Raw genomic sequence first — 12,797 nt, 5'->3', positions numbered from 1 at the left:
ACTCGTAACCCATAATCTCTCCTTTATTTTGTACTTGAAAAGGGACTCTTGACCCATAATATTCCCCCTTCATTTTGTGCTTAGAAAAGCGACTCGTGACACTTCATATTCCTCCTTTATTTTGTGCTTAGAAAAGCGACTCGTAACCCTTGATATTCCCCTTTTATTTTGTGCTTGAAAAAAGGGACTCTTGACCCTTAATAATCCCCCTTTATTTTGTGCTTAGAAAAGGGACTGGTGACTCATAATCCCCCTTTATTTTGTGCTTAGAAAAGGGACTCGTGACTCATAATCCCCCTTTATTTTGTGCTTAGAAAAGGGACTCGTGACTCATATTCCCCTTTTTATTTTGTGCTTGAAAAGAGAGACTTGACCCATAATATTCTACCTTTATTTTGTGCGTGAAAAAGAGACTCGTGACCCATAATATGCCCCCTTTATTTTTTGCTTGAAAAAGAGACTCGTGACCCATAATATTCCCCCTTTATTTTGTGCTTGAAAAAGAGAGTAGTGGCCCATAATATTCCCATTTTATGAAAAAGAGAGTAGTGGCCCATAATATTCCCACTTTATTTTGTGCTTGAAAAGAGGCTCGTGGCACAATAATATTCCCACTTTATTTTGTGCTTGAAAAGAGGCTCGTGGCACAATAATATTCCCCCTTTATTTTGTGCTTGAAAAAGAGAGTAGTGGCCCATAATATTCCCACTTTATGAAAAAGAGAGTAGTGGCCCATAATATTCCCACTTTATTTTGTGCTTGAAAAGAGGCTCGTGGCACAATAATATTCCCACTTTATTTTGTGCTTGAAAAGAGGCTCGTGGTACAATAATATTCCCACTTTATTTTGTGCTTGAAAAGAGGCTCGTGGCACAATAATATTCCCCCTTTATTTTGTGCTTAGAAAAGGGACTCGTTGCCCATAATATTTCCCCTTTATTTTGTGCTTGAAAAGAGACTCGTGATCCATAATATTCCCCTTTATTTTATTCTTAGAAAAGGGACTCGTGACCCATATTTCCCCTTTATTTTGTGCTTAGAAAAGGGACTCGTGACCCATAATGTTCCGCCTTTATTTTGTGCTTGAAAAGCGACTCGTGACTCTTAATATTCACCCTTTATTTTGTGCTTGAAAAGGGACCCGTGACCCATAATATTCCCCCTGTATTTTGTGCTTGAAAAGGGACGCGTGACCCATGATATTCCCCCCTTTATTTTGTGCTTAGAAAAGGGACTAGTGACCCATAACCTTTCCCCTTTATTTTGTGCTTAGAAAAGCGAATCGTGACCCATAATATTCCCCCGTTATTTTATGCTTAGAAAATTGAATCCTGACCCATAATATTCCCCCTTTATTTTGTGCTTGGAAAAGTCTCGTGACCCATAATATTCCCCCTTTATTTTGTGCTTAGGAAAGAGTCTCGTGACCCATAATATTCCCCATTTATTTTGTGCTTGAAAAGGGATTCGTGACCCATAATTTTCCCCCTTCATTTTGTGCATCCCCCCTTTACTTTGTGCTTAGAAAAGGGACTAGTGACTCATTAAATTCCCCCTTTATTTTGTGCTTGAAAAGGAACTCGTGACCCATTATATTCCCCCTTTATTTTAAAAAGTGCTTAGAAAAGGGACTAATAACTCATTATATTCCCCCTTTATTTTATGTTTATAAAAGGGACTCGTGACTCATATTCCCCCTTTATTTTGTGCTTGAAAAGGGACTCGTGACCAATAATATTCGCCCTTTATTTTGTGCTTGGAAAAAGACTCGTGACCCATAATATTCCTCCTTTATTTTGTGCTTTGAAAAAGGACCCGTGACCCATAATATTCCCTCTTTTTGTTGTGCTTGGAAAAGGGACTCATGACCCTTAATAATCCCCCTTTATTTTGTGCTTTGAGAAGGGACTCGTGAACCATAATATTCCCCCTTTATTTTGTGCTTGAAAAGGGACTCGTGACCCATAATAATCCCCCTTCATTTTGTGCTTGAAAAGGGACTCGTGACCCATAATAATCCCCCTTCATTTTGTGCTTGAAAAGGGACTCGTGACCGATAATATTCCCCATTTATTTTGTGCTTGAAAAGGGACTCGTGACCCATAATATTTCCCCTTCATTTTGTGCTTGAAAAGGGACTCGTGACCCATAATAATCCCCCTTCATTTTGTGCTTGAAAAGGGACTCGTGACCGATAATATTCCCCATTTATTTTGTGCTTGAAAAGGGACTCGTGACCCATAATATTCCCTCTTTATTCTATGCTTACAAAAAGGGACTCGTGACCCATAATCTTTCCCCTTCTTGTTGTGCTTGGAAAAGGGACTCGTGACCCATAATATTCCCTCCTTAATGTTATGCATAGAAAAGGGACACGTGACCCATAATTTTCCCCCTTTATTTTGAGCTTAGAAAAGGGACTCCTGACTCATTATATTCCCCCTTTATTTTGTGCTTGAAAAGGGACTTGTGACCCATAATATTCCCCCTTTATTTTGTGCTTGAAAAGGGACTCGTGACCCAAAATATTCCCCCTTTATTTTGTGCTTGGAAAAGGGACTCGTGACCCATAATATTCCCCCTCTATTTTATGCTTGAAAAGAGACTGGGTAAGAGACTCGTGACCCATAATATTCCCCCTTTATTTTATGCTTAGAAAAGGGACTTGTGACCCATAATATTCCCCCTTTATTTAGTTCTTAGAAAGGGGACTTGTGACCCATAATCTTTCCACTCGATTTTGTGGTTTGAATAGGACTTATGACCCATAAAATTCCCCAATTTATTTTGCGCTTAAAGGAACTCGTGACCCATAATCTTTCCACTCCATTTTGTGGTTTGAATAGGACTTATGACCCATAATATTCCCTCTTTATTTTGTGCTTAGAAAAGGGACTCGTGACCCATAATATTCCTATTTTTATTCTGTGCTCAAAAAGGGACTCGTGACCCATAATATTCCCCCTTTATTTTGTGCTTGAAAAGTGAATCGTGACCCATAATATTCCCCCTTTATTTTGTGCTTTGAAAAGAGTCTCGTGACCCATAATATTCCCCCGTTATTTTGTGCTTTGAAAAGAGTCTCGTGACCCATAATATTCCCCCTTTATTTTGTGCTTTGAAAAGAGTCTCGTGACCCATAATATTCCCCCTTTATTTTGTGCTTTGAAAAGAGTCTCGTGACCCATAATATTCCCCCTTTATTTTGTGCTTTGAAAAGAGTCTCGTGACCCATAATATTCAACCTTTATTTTGTGCTTAGAAAAGTCTCGTTACCTATAATATTCCCCATTTATTTTGTGCTTGAAAAGGGACTCGTGACCCATAATTTTCCCCCCTTCATTTTGTGCATCCCCCCTTTACTTTGTGCTTGAAAAGGGACTCGTGACCCATAATATTTCCCCTTTATTTTGTGCTTAGAAAAGGGACTCCTGACTCATTATACTCCCCCTTTATTTTGTGCTTGAAAAGGGACTCATGACCCATATTATTCCCCCTTTATTTTGAGCTTAGAAAAGGGACTCCTGACTCATTATATTCCCCCTTTATTTTGTGCTTGGAAAAGGGACTCGTGACCCATAATATTCCCCTTTATTTTGTGCTTGAAAAGGGACTCGTGACCCATAACCTTTCCGCTTTATTTTGTGCTTTGAAAAGTGAATCGTGACCCATAATATTCCCCCTTTATTTTGTGCTTTGAAAAGAGTCTCGTGACCCATAATATTCCCCCGTTATTTTGTGCTTTGAAAAGAGTCTCGTGACCCATAATATTCCCCCTTTATTTTGTGCTTTGAAAAGAGTCTCGTGACCCATAATATTCAACCTTTATTTTGTGCTTAGAAAAGTCTCGTGACCCATAATATTCCCCCGTTATTTTGTGCTTAGAAAAAGTCTCGTTACCTATAATATTCCCCATTTATTTTGTGCTTGAAAAGGGACTCGTGACCCATAATTTTCCCCCCTTCATTTTGTGCATCCCCCCTTTACTTTGTGCTTGAAAAGGGACTCGTGACCATAATATTCCCCTTTATTTTGTGCTTGAAAAGGGACTCTGACCCATCATTATACTCCCCCTTTATTTTGTGCTTGAAAAGGGACTCTGACCCATATATTCCCCCTTTATTTTGTGCTTGAAAAGGGACTCTGACCCATAATATTCCCCATTTATTTTGTGCTTGAAAAGGGACTCGTGACCCATAATTTTCCCCTTCATTTTGTGCATCCCCCCTTTATTTTGTGCTTGAAAAGGGACTCGTGACCCATAATATTTCCCCTTTATTTTGTGCTTAGAAAAGGGACTCTGACTCATTATATTCCCCCTTTATTTTGTGCTTGAAAAGGGACTCGTGACCATAATATTCCCTCCCCTTATTTTGTGCTTGAAAAGGGACTCGTGACCCATAATATTCCCCTTTATTTTGTGCTTGAAAAGGGACTCGTGAACCATAATATTCCCTCCTTATTTTGTGCTTCAAAAGGGACTCGTGACCATAATATTCCCTTTATTTTGTGCTTCAAAAGGGACTCGTGACCCATAATATTACCCTTTATTTTGTGCTTGAAAAGGGACTCGTGAACCATAATATTCCCTCCTTATTTTGTGCTTCAAAAGGGACTCGTGACCCATAATATTCCCTTTATTTTGTGCTTGAAAAGGGACTCGTGAACCATAATATTCCCCCTTTATTTTGTGCTTAAAAGGGACTCGTGACCATAATATTCCCCCTTTATTTTGTGCTTGAAAAGGGACTCGTGACCCATAATATTCCCCCTTTATTTTGTGCTTGAAAAGGGACTCGTGAACCATAATATTCCCTCCTTATTTTGTGCTTGAAAAGGGACTCGTGACCATAATATTCCCTTTATTTTGTGCTTGAAAAGGGACTCGTGACCATAATATTCCCTCCTTATTTTGTGCTTGAAAAGGGACTCGTGAACCATAATATTCCCTCCTTATTTTGTGCTTCAAAAGGGACTCGTGAACCATAATATTCCCTCCTTATTTTGTGCTTAAAAAGGGACTCGTGACCCATAATATTACCCTTTATTTTGTGCTTGAAAAGGGACTCGTGAACCATAATATTCCCTCCTTATTTTGTGCTTCAAAAGGGACTCGTGAACCATAATATTCCCTCCTTATTTTGTGCTTCAAAAGGGACTCGTGAACCATAATATTCCCTCCTTATTTTGTGCTTAAAAAGGGACTCGTGAACCATAATATTCCCTCCTTATTTTGTGCTTAAAAAGGGACTCGTGAACCATAATATTCCCTCCTTATTTTGTGCTTGAAAAGGGACTCGTGAACCATAATATTCCCTCCTTATTTTGTGCTTCAAAAGGGACTCGTGAACCATAATATTCCCTCCTTATTTTGTGCTTAAAAAGGGACTCGTGAACCATAATATTCCCTCCTTATTTTGTGCTTGAAAAGGGACTCGTGAACCATAATATTCCCTCCTTATTTTGTGCTTCAAAAGGGACTCGTGAACCATAATATTCCCTCCTTATTTTGTGCTTCAAAAGGGACTCGTGACCATAATATTCCCTCCTTATTTTGTGCTTGAAAAGGGACTCGTGAACCATAATATTCCCTCCTTATTTTGTGCTTCAAAAGGGACTCGTGAACCATAATATTCCCTCCTTATTTTGTGCTTCAAAAGGGACTCGTGAACCATAATATTCCCTCCTTATTTTGTGCTTAAAAGGGACTCGTGAACCATAATATTCCCTCCTTATTTTGTGCTTAAAAGGGACTCGTGACCATATATTCCCCCTTTATTTTGTGCTTGAAAAGGGACTCGTGACCCATAATATTCCCCTTTATTTTGTGCTTGAAAAGGGACTCGTGACCATAATATTCCCCCTTTATTTTGTGCTTGAAAAGGGACTCGTGAACCATAATATTCCCTCCTTATTTTGTGCTTCAAAAGGGACTCGTGACCATAATATTCCCTTTATTTTGTGCTTGAAAAGGGACTCGTGACCCATAATATTCCCCCTTATTTTGTGCTTCAAAAGGGACTCGTGAACCATAATATTCCCTCCTTATTTTGTGCTTAAAAAGGGACTCGTGACCCATAATATTACCCTTTATTTTGTGCTTGAAAAGGGACTCGTGAACCATAATATTCCCTCCTTATTTTGTGCTTCAAAAGGGACTCGTGAACCATAATATTCCCTCCTTATTTTGTGCTTCAAAAGGGACTCGTGAATCATAATATTCCCTCCTTATTTTTTGCTTAAAAAGGGACTCGTGAACCATAATATTCCCTCCTTATTTTGTGCTTCAATAGGGACTTGTGAACCATAATATTCCCTCCTTATTTTGTGCTTTAAAAGGGACTCGTGATCCATAATCTTTCCCCTTTTTGTTGTGCTTGGAAAAGGGACTCGTGACCCATAATAATCCCCATTTATTTTATGCTTAGAAAAGGGACTCGTGACCCATAATATTCCCCTTTTTGTGATTGAAAAGGGACTCGGTGACCCATAATATTCCCCCTTTATTCTCTGCTTACAAAAAGGGACTCGTGACCCATAATATTCCTCCTTTTTGTTGTGCTTGGAAAAGGGACTCGTGACCCATAATATTCCCACCTTCTTGTTATGCTTAGAAAAGGGACTCGTGACCCATAATATTCCCCCTTCATTTTGTGCTTGAAAAGTGAATCGTGACCCATAATATTCCCCCTTTATTTTTTGCTTTGAAAAGAGCCTCGTGACCCATAATATTCACCCTTTATTCTGTGCTGCGAAAAGTCTCGTGACCCATAATATTGCCCCTTTATTTTGTGCTTGAAAAGGGAGTTTTGACCCATAACCTTTCCCCTTTATTATGTGCTTAGAAAAGTGACTTGTGACCCATAATATTCCTTCTTTATTTTGTGCTTGAAAAGGGACTCTTGACCAATAATATTCCCCCTGTATTTTTTGCTTGAAAAGAGACTCGTGACCCATAATATTCCCCCGTTTTTTTGTTCTTCAAAAGGGACTCGTTACCCATAATCTTTCCTCTTGATTATGTGCTTGGAAAAGGGACTCGTGACCCATAATATTCCCCATTTATTTTATGATTAGAAAAGGGAGTCGTAACTATAGTTTTTCCCCTTGAATTTATTCATAGAAAAGGGACTCATTACTCAAAATTTTCCCCCTTGATCTTGGTCCAAGAAAAGGGGCCCGTGAACGAAATTGTTCCTCCCTTCATTTTGTTCTTATGAAAGGGACTCGTGAACATAATTGGACTCAGGACTCAAAATCGTTTCCTTTGATTTTGTGCTTAGGGAAGCGACTTGCGACCCGAAATCTTCCCCCCCCCCCTGATTTTGCTCTTAGAAAAGGGCCTCATGACAATTTCCCCTCTTAATGTTGCTCCTAGAAAAATTACTCCTGACTCATAATCTTTCCTCTTGATTGTGTGCGCAGTTAAGGAACTTGTTAGCCATACTCTCTCTCTCTCTCTCTCTCTCTCTCTCTCTCTCTCTCTCTCTCTCTCTCTCTCTCTCTCTCTCTCTCTCTCTCATGTCTTTTCTTTTTCTTTTTAGAAAAGGGAGTAGTACCACAATCTTTTCCCCTTTATTTTGCTCTTAGGAAAAGGACTCCTGACACAATCTTTCCCTCATGATTTTGTTTTTAGAAAAGAGACTTATGACAATTCAACCCCTTGATTTCGCACTTAGAAAAGGAACTCGTGATATAAGCTTTCCCCTCATGATTTTGTCCTTAGAATAAGGATACGTGACCCATAATCTTTCGGTTCTTTTTTTTTTTTTTTTTTTTTCGGAAAGGGACTGATTTTACAACAATTGGGAACACTTAGATTCTTGCATTTTTTAGCTTGTAGATTTCACAGCTGCGCCCATTTTCTTGTTCATGGGAACAGGTGAATTTCAAGGAACAAGAAAGGGAGGCTTTTTGTGTAAATATTTTCCTGTTAAATAATGTTATGATCATTTAGTTATTTTTACAAAGCTAAATTGTGTTGTTGAAGCTTCCTTTTTATCTGTTTTTTTTTGGTAAACGAAGTTAGAAAAATGGGAGGTATTTTTTTATTACTATTCACCTATAGAAAATCTTAAAGCATAATGGGAGACCACATTAGATAATTTTACATGAGATAAAACTCCGTAAGGTTAAAAAAAAAAGGTTTATTACATTATTTCGTAAATCAAAAAAAAAAATACTATATAAATAACTATCCCATAAGTGTGAATATATGTCAAATTAACTTTTGATATACTAAACATTTTTATAAAATTTCAGAGATTTCCCGACTATATTCTCACAACAATTTCACAGATAATATGACCTGAAAGTGCATGTTATAAGGTAAATAAAAGTACTTTCTTCCACAAATGGTTTTTGTATTTATAGTTTTTGGCTTTTGTTAGAAATTAAACGGCAGACTTGTATTTGGTAATTACTTGCTGAACAAAGGGAAATAACATTTCTAAAAATGCAGCTTATAAAAGAAATTGAATCTCTCATATATTCCTAAGCTCTCTCTCATATTTCTAAGCTCCCGTAACCTCTTGTCTCATATATTTCTAAGCTCATATATTTCTACGCTCCCGTGACCTCTGTCTCATATATTTCTAAGCTCTGACTCGTATATTTGTAAGCTCCCGTGACCTCTGCCTCATATATTTCTAAGCTCTGTCTCGTATATTTCTAAGCTCCCGTGACCTCTGCCTCATATATTTCTAAGCTCCCGTGAACTCTCGTCGTATATTTCTAAGCTCCCGTGACCTCTCTCATATATTTCTAAGCTCCCGTGAACTCCCTCGTATATTTCTAAGGTCCTGTGACCTCTGCCTCATATATTTCTAAGGTCCCGTGACCTCTGTCTCATATATTTTTAAGCTCCCGTGAACTCCCCCGTATATTTCTAAGGTCCCGTGACCTCTGTCTCGTATATTTCTAAGCTCCCGTGAACATTGCTTAAACGTTAGGGTATCTGGAAGATACTCCACATGGCATTTTTAAGACTAAACGTGTATCAGCTAGATAAGTTGCATATATGACATTTCATCCATTTACTTTAGTGTCGAATACTTCTGAAGCTTCGATAATAATGTGAATTGGAAATTAGGCTTTTCAGAGGACTAATTAGGCTCTTCAGGGGATTAATTTGTCTTTTCTTCCAGTTCTGTGTTCTCATGGATGTGGCGTCGGGGGAGTGTGCATAGGCGTCGAAAGGTGTCGCTGTGGAATTGGGTACGCAGGCCCCACCTGTTCAACGGCCGTCTGCGACCCACCATGTAGCAACGGCGGGACTTGCGTCAGTCCTGGGGTGTGCTCCTGCCCAGAAGGATACTCGGGACTTTGGTGTACTGTCAAGTAAGTCTCTCTCTCTCTCTCTCTCTCTCTCTCTCTCTCTCTCTCTCGCAACATCCACGACTTCCATTTGCAGTGAAATATTTTACTCTATGAATGAAAAATACCTCTTAATTTTTTCTATGTATTAAAACTCGGTTCCTTAAAATCGAAAAAGTAAACTTGATATTTATAAGAACCTTTTTAATGTTACCAACCTCTCAAAGCCTCATGTACACGAACTCTCAATATATTTGTGTACACAGCGAATTCGATGTTACTTGGAGCAAAACTTTAATTACTTTTAGATTCATATCTTGCCATATCACCGGTGATATGAACAATTTTATGGCTTCAACATATCTTATTATTTATTGGAATAAACCGTTCATTTAAAGTTAGTCTGTGTCGTGATAATCCGCATGGAAAAATCTTTAATTGAAGTAGTTAATTTTTTTATTGGTTGATAGTTTTCCCTGAGGAACTAAAATAACATTGGCAAATGACATGGAGTCGATCATTTTTAGATACATGCCCAATTATTATTCGCTCCTTTACTCAATTAATTAACCTTGTACTAATTAGTAATCATAAAAGTTTCAGAATATTTCTTCATAGATCTTGGTGGTATCTTAAGAGGCTCTATTTAAACAACAATAATTTCTTTTAAATTTATTATACATTGACAACTTGAGGATTTTGGCAAAAATGATTCACATATTTCATGAAAACTTTGTTAATTTCATACTGTAATTTTCTCTATACTTCCTCCTAATAATTTTCTTCAGATAATCAATCTTCAATCTATTTTCCTGTTTGAATTTTTTTTTTCTATAAAACTGTATTGGCTAATTCATTTTAGTTTTGTTGTCTTCGCTTATATATTTTGGTTTTTGTTGTATCTAAGTGTGACGCACGTTGCAATACGGAAAGTTTGGCAATGTTCATTGCAATGCGCAATTAACATTACAATGTGCAGTGCAATGTGCATTGCAATGTGCTATGTGCAGTGCAATGTGCATTGCAATGTGCCATGTGCAGTGTTATGTTTTGCTATGTGCCATGTGCAGTGTTATGTTCAGTGCAATGTGCATTGCTATGTGCAGTGCAATGTGCAGTGCATTGCAATGTGCAGTGCAATGTGCAGTGCATTGCAATGTGCTATGTGCAGTGCAATGTGCAGTGCATTGCAATGTGCTATGTGCAGTGCAATGTGCAGTGCATTGCAATGTGCTATGTGCATTGCAATGTGCATTGCAAATGTGCATTGGTATGTGCAGTGCTCTGTGCATTGCAATGTGCTCTGTGCATTGCAATGTGCTCTGTGCATTGCAATGTGCTCTGTGCATTGCAATGTGCTCTGTGCATTGCAATGTGCTCTGTGCATTGCAATGCAAATGTGCATTGCAATATGCATTGCATTGCAATATGCATTGCAATGTGCATTGCAATATGCATTGCATTGCAATGTGCATTGCAATGTGCATTGCATTGCAATGTGCATTGCATTGCAATGTGCATTGCATTGCAATGTGCATTGCATTGCAATGTGCATTGCATTGCAATGTGCATTGCATTGCAATGTGCATTGCATTGCATTGCAATGTGCATTGCATTGCAATGTGCATTGCATTGCATTGCAATGTGCATTGCATTGCATTGCAATGTGCATTGCATTGCATTGCAATGTGCATTGCATTGCATTGCAATGTGCATTGCATTGCATTGCAATGTGCATTGCATTGCATTGCAATGTGCATTGCATTGCATTGCAATGTGCATTGCATTGCATTGCAATGTGCATTGCATTGCATTGCAATGTGCATTGCATTGCATTGCAATGTGCATTGCATTGCATTGCAATGTGCATTGCATTGCATTGCAATGTGCATTGCATTGCATTGCAATGTGCATTGCATTGCATTGCATTGCAATGTGCATTGCATTGCATTGCAATGTGCATTGCATTGCATTGCAATGTGCATTGCATTGCATTGCAATGTGCATTGCATTGCATTGCAATGTGCATTGCATTGCATTGCAATGTGCATTGCATTGCATTGCAATGTGCATTGCATTGCATTGCAATGTGCATTGCATTGCATTGCAATGTGCATTGCATTGCATTGCAATGTGCATTGCATTGCATTGCAATGTGCATTGCATTGCATTGCAATGTGCATTGCATTGCATTGCAATGTGCATTGCATTGCATTGCAATGTGCATTGCATTGCATTGCAATGTGCATTGCATTGCATTGCAATGTGCATTGCATTGCATTGCAATGTGCATTGCATTGCATTGCAATGTGCATTGCATTGCATTGCAATGTGCATTGCATTGCATTGCAATGTGCATTGCATTGCATTGCAATGTGCATTGCATTGCATTGCAATGTGCATTGCATTGCATTGCAATGTGCATTGCATTGCATTGCAATGTGCATTGCATTGCATTGCAATGTGCATTGCATTGCATTGCAATGTGCATTGCATTGCATTGCAATGTGCATTGCATTGCATTGCAATGTGCATTGCATTGCATTGCAATGTGCATTGCATTGCATTGCAATGTGCATTGCATTGCATTGCAATATGCATTGCATTGCATTGCATTGCAATATGCATTGCATTGCATTGCATTGCAATATGCATTGCATTGCATTGCATTGCAATATGCATTGCATTGCATTGCATTGCAATATGCATTGCATTGCATTGCATTGCAATATGCATTGCATTGCATTGCATTGCAATATGCATTGCATTGCATTGCATTGCAATATGCATTGCATTGCATTGCATTGCAATATGCATTGCATTGCATTGCATTGCAATATGCATTGCATTGCATTGCATTGCAATATGCATTGCATTGCATTGCATTGCATTGCATTGCATTGCAATATGCATTGCATTGCATTGCATTGCATTGCATTGCATTGCAATATGCATTGCATTGCAATATGCATTGCATTGCAATATGCATTGCATTGCAATATGCATTGCATTGCATTGCATTGCATTGCAATATGCATTGCATTGCAATATGCATTGCATTGCAATATGCATTGCATTGCAATATGCATTGCATTGCAATATGCATTGCATTGCAATATGCATTGCATTGCAATATGCATTGCATTGCAATATGCATTGCATTGCAATATGCATTGCATTGCAATATGCATTGCATTGCAATATGCATTGCATTGCAATATGCATTGCATTGCAATATGCATTGCATTGCAATATGCATTGCAATATGCATTGCATTGCAATATGCATTGCAATATGCATTGCATTGCAATATGCATTGCAATATGCATTGCATTGCAATATGCATTGCAATATGCATTGCATTGCAATATGCATTGCATTGCAATATGCATTGCATTGCAATTGCATTGCAATTGCAATTGCATTGCATTGCAATTGCATTGCAATTGCAATTGCATTGCAATTGCATTGCATTGCAATTG

General features: G+C 38.3%; 1 protein-coding gene across 1 annotated transcript in view; it reads left to right on the top strand.

Moving 5' to 3' along the window:
• LOC137618240 (uncharacterized) overlaps positions 1-12,797 on the top strand; it is a 406,446-nt gene that overhangs the window by 387,072 nt on the left and 6,577 nt on the right. The window contains exon 17 of the mRNA XM_068348391.1: positions 9,147-9,339. Within this exon, the coding sequence (XP_068204492.1) occupies positions 9,147-9,339 (193 nt within the window). The remainder of the gene's footprint in view (positions 1-9,146; positions 9,340-12,797) is intronic.

The sequence above is a fragment of the Palaemon carinicauda genome, chromosome 24, assembly GCF_036898095.1.
Source record: "Palaemon carinicauda isolate YSFRI2023 chromosome 24, ASM3689809v2, whole genome shotgun sequence".
Classification (NCBI taxonomy): Eukaryota; Metazoa; Arthropoda; class Malacostraca; order Decapoda; family Palaemonidae; genus Palaemon; species Palaemon carinicauda.
Note: the sequence above shows the minus strand (reverse complement) of the source record. Positions and strands in the feature narration are given on the sequence as shown.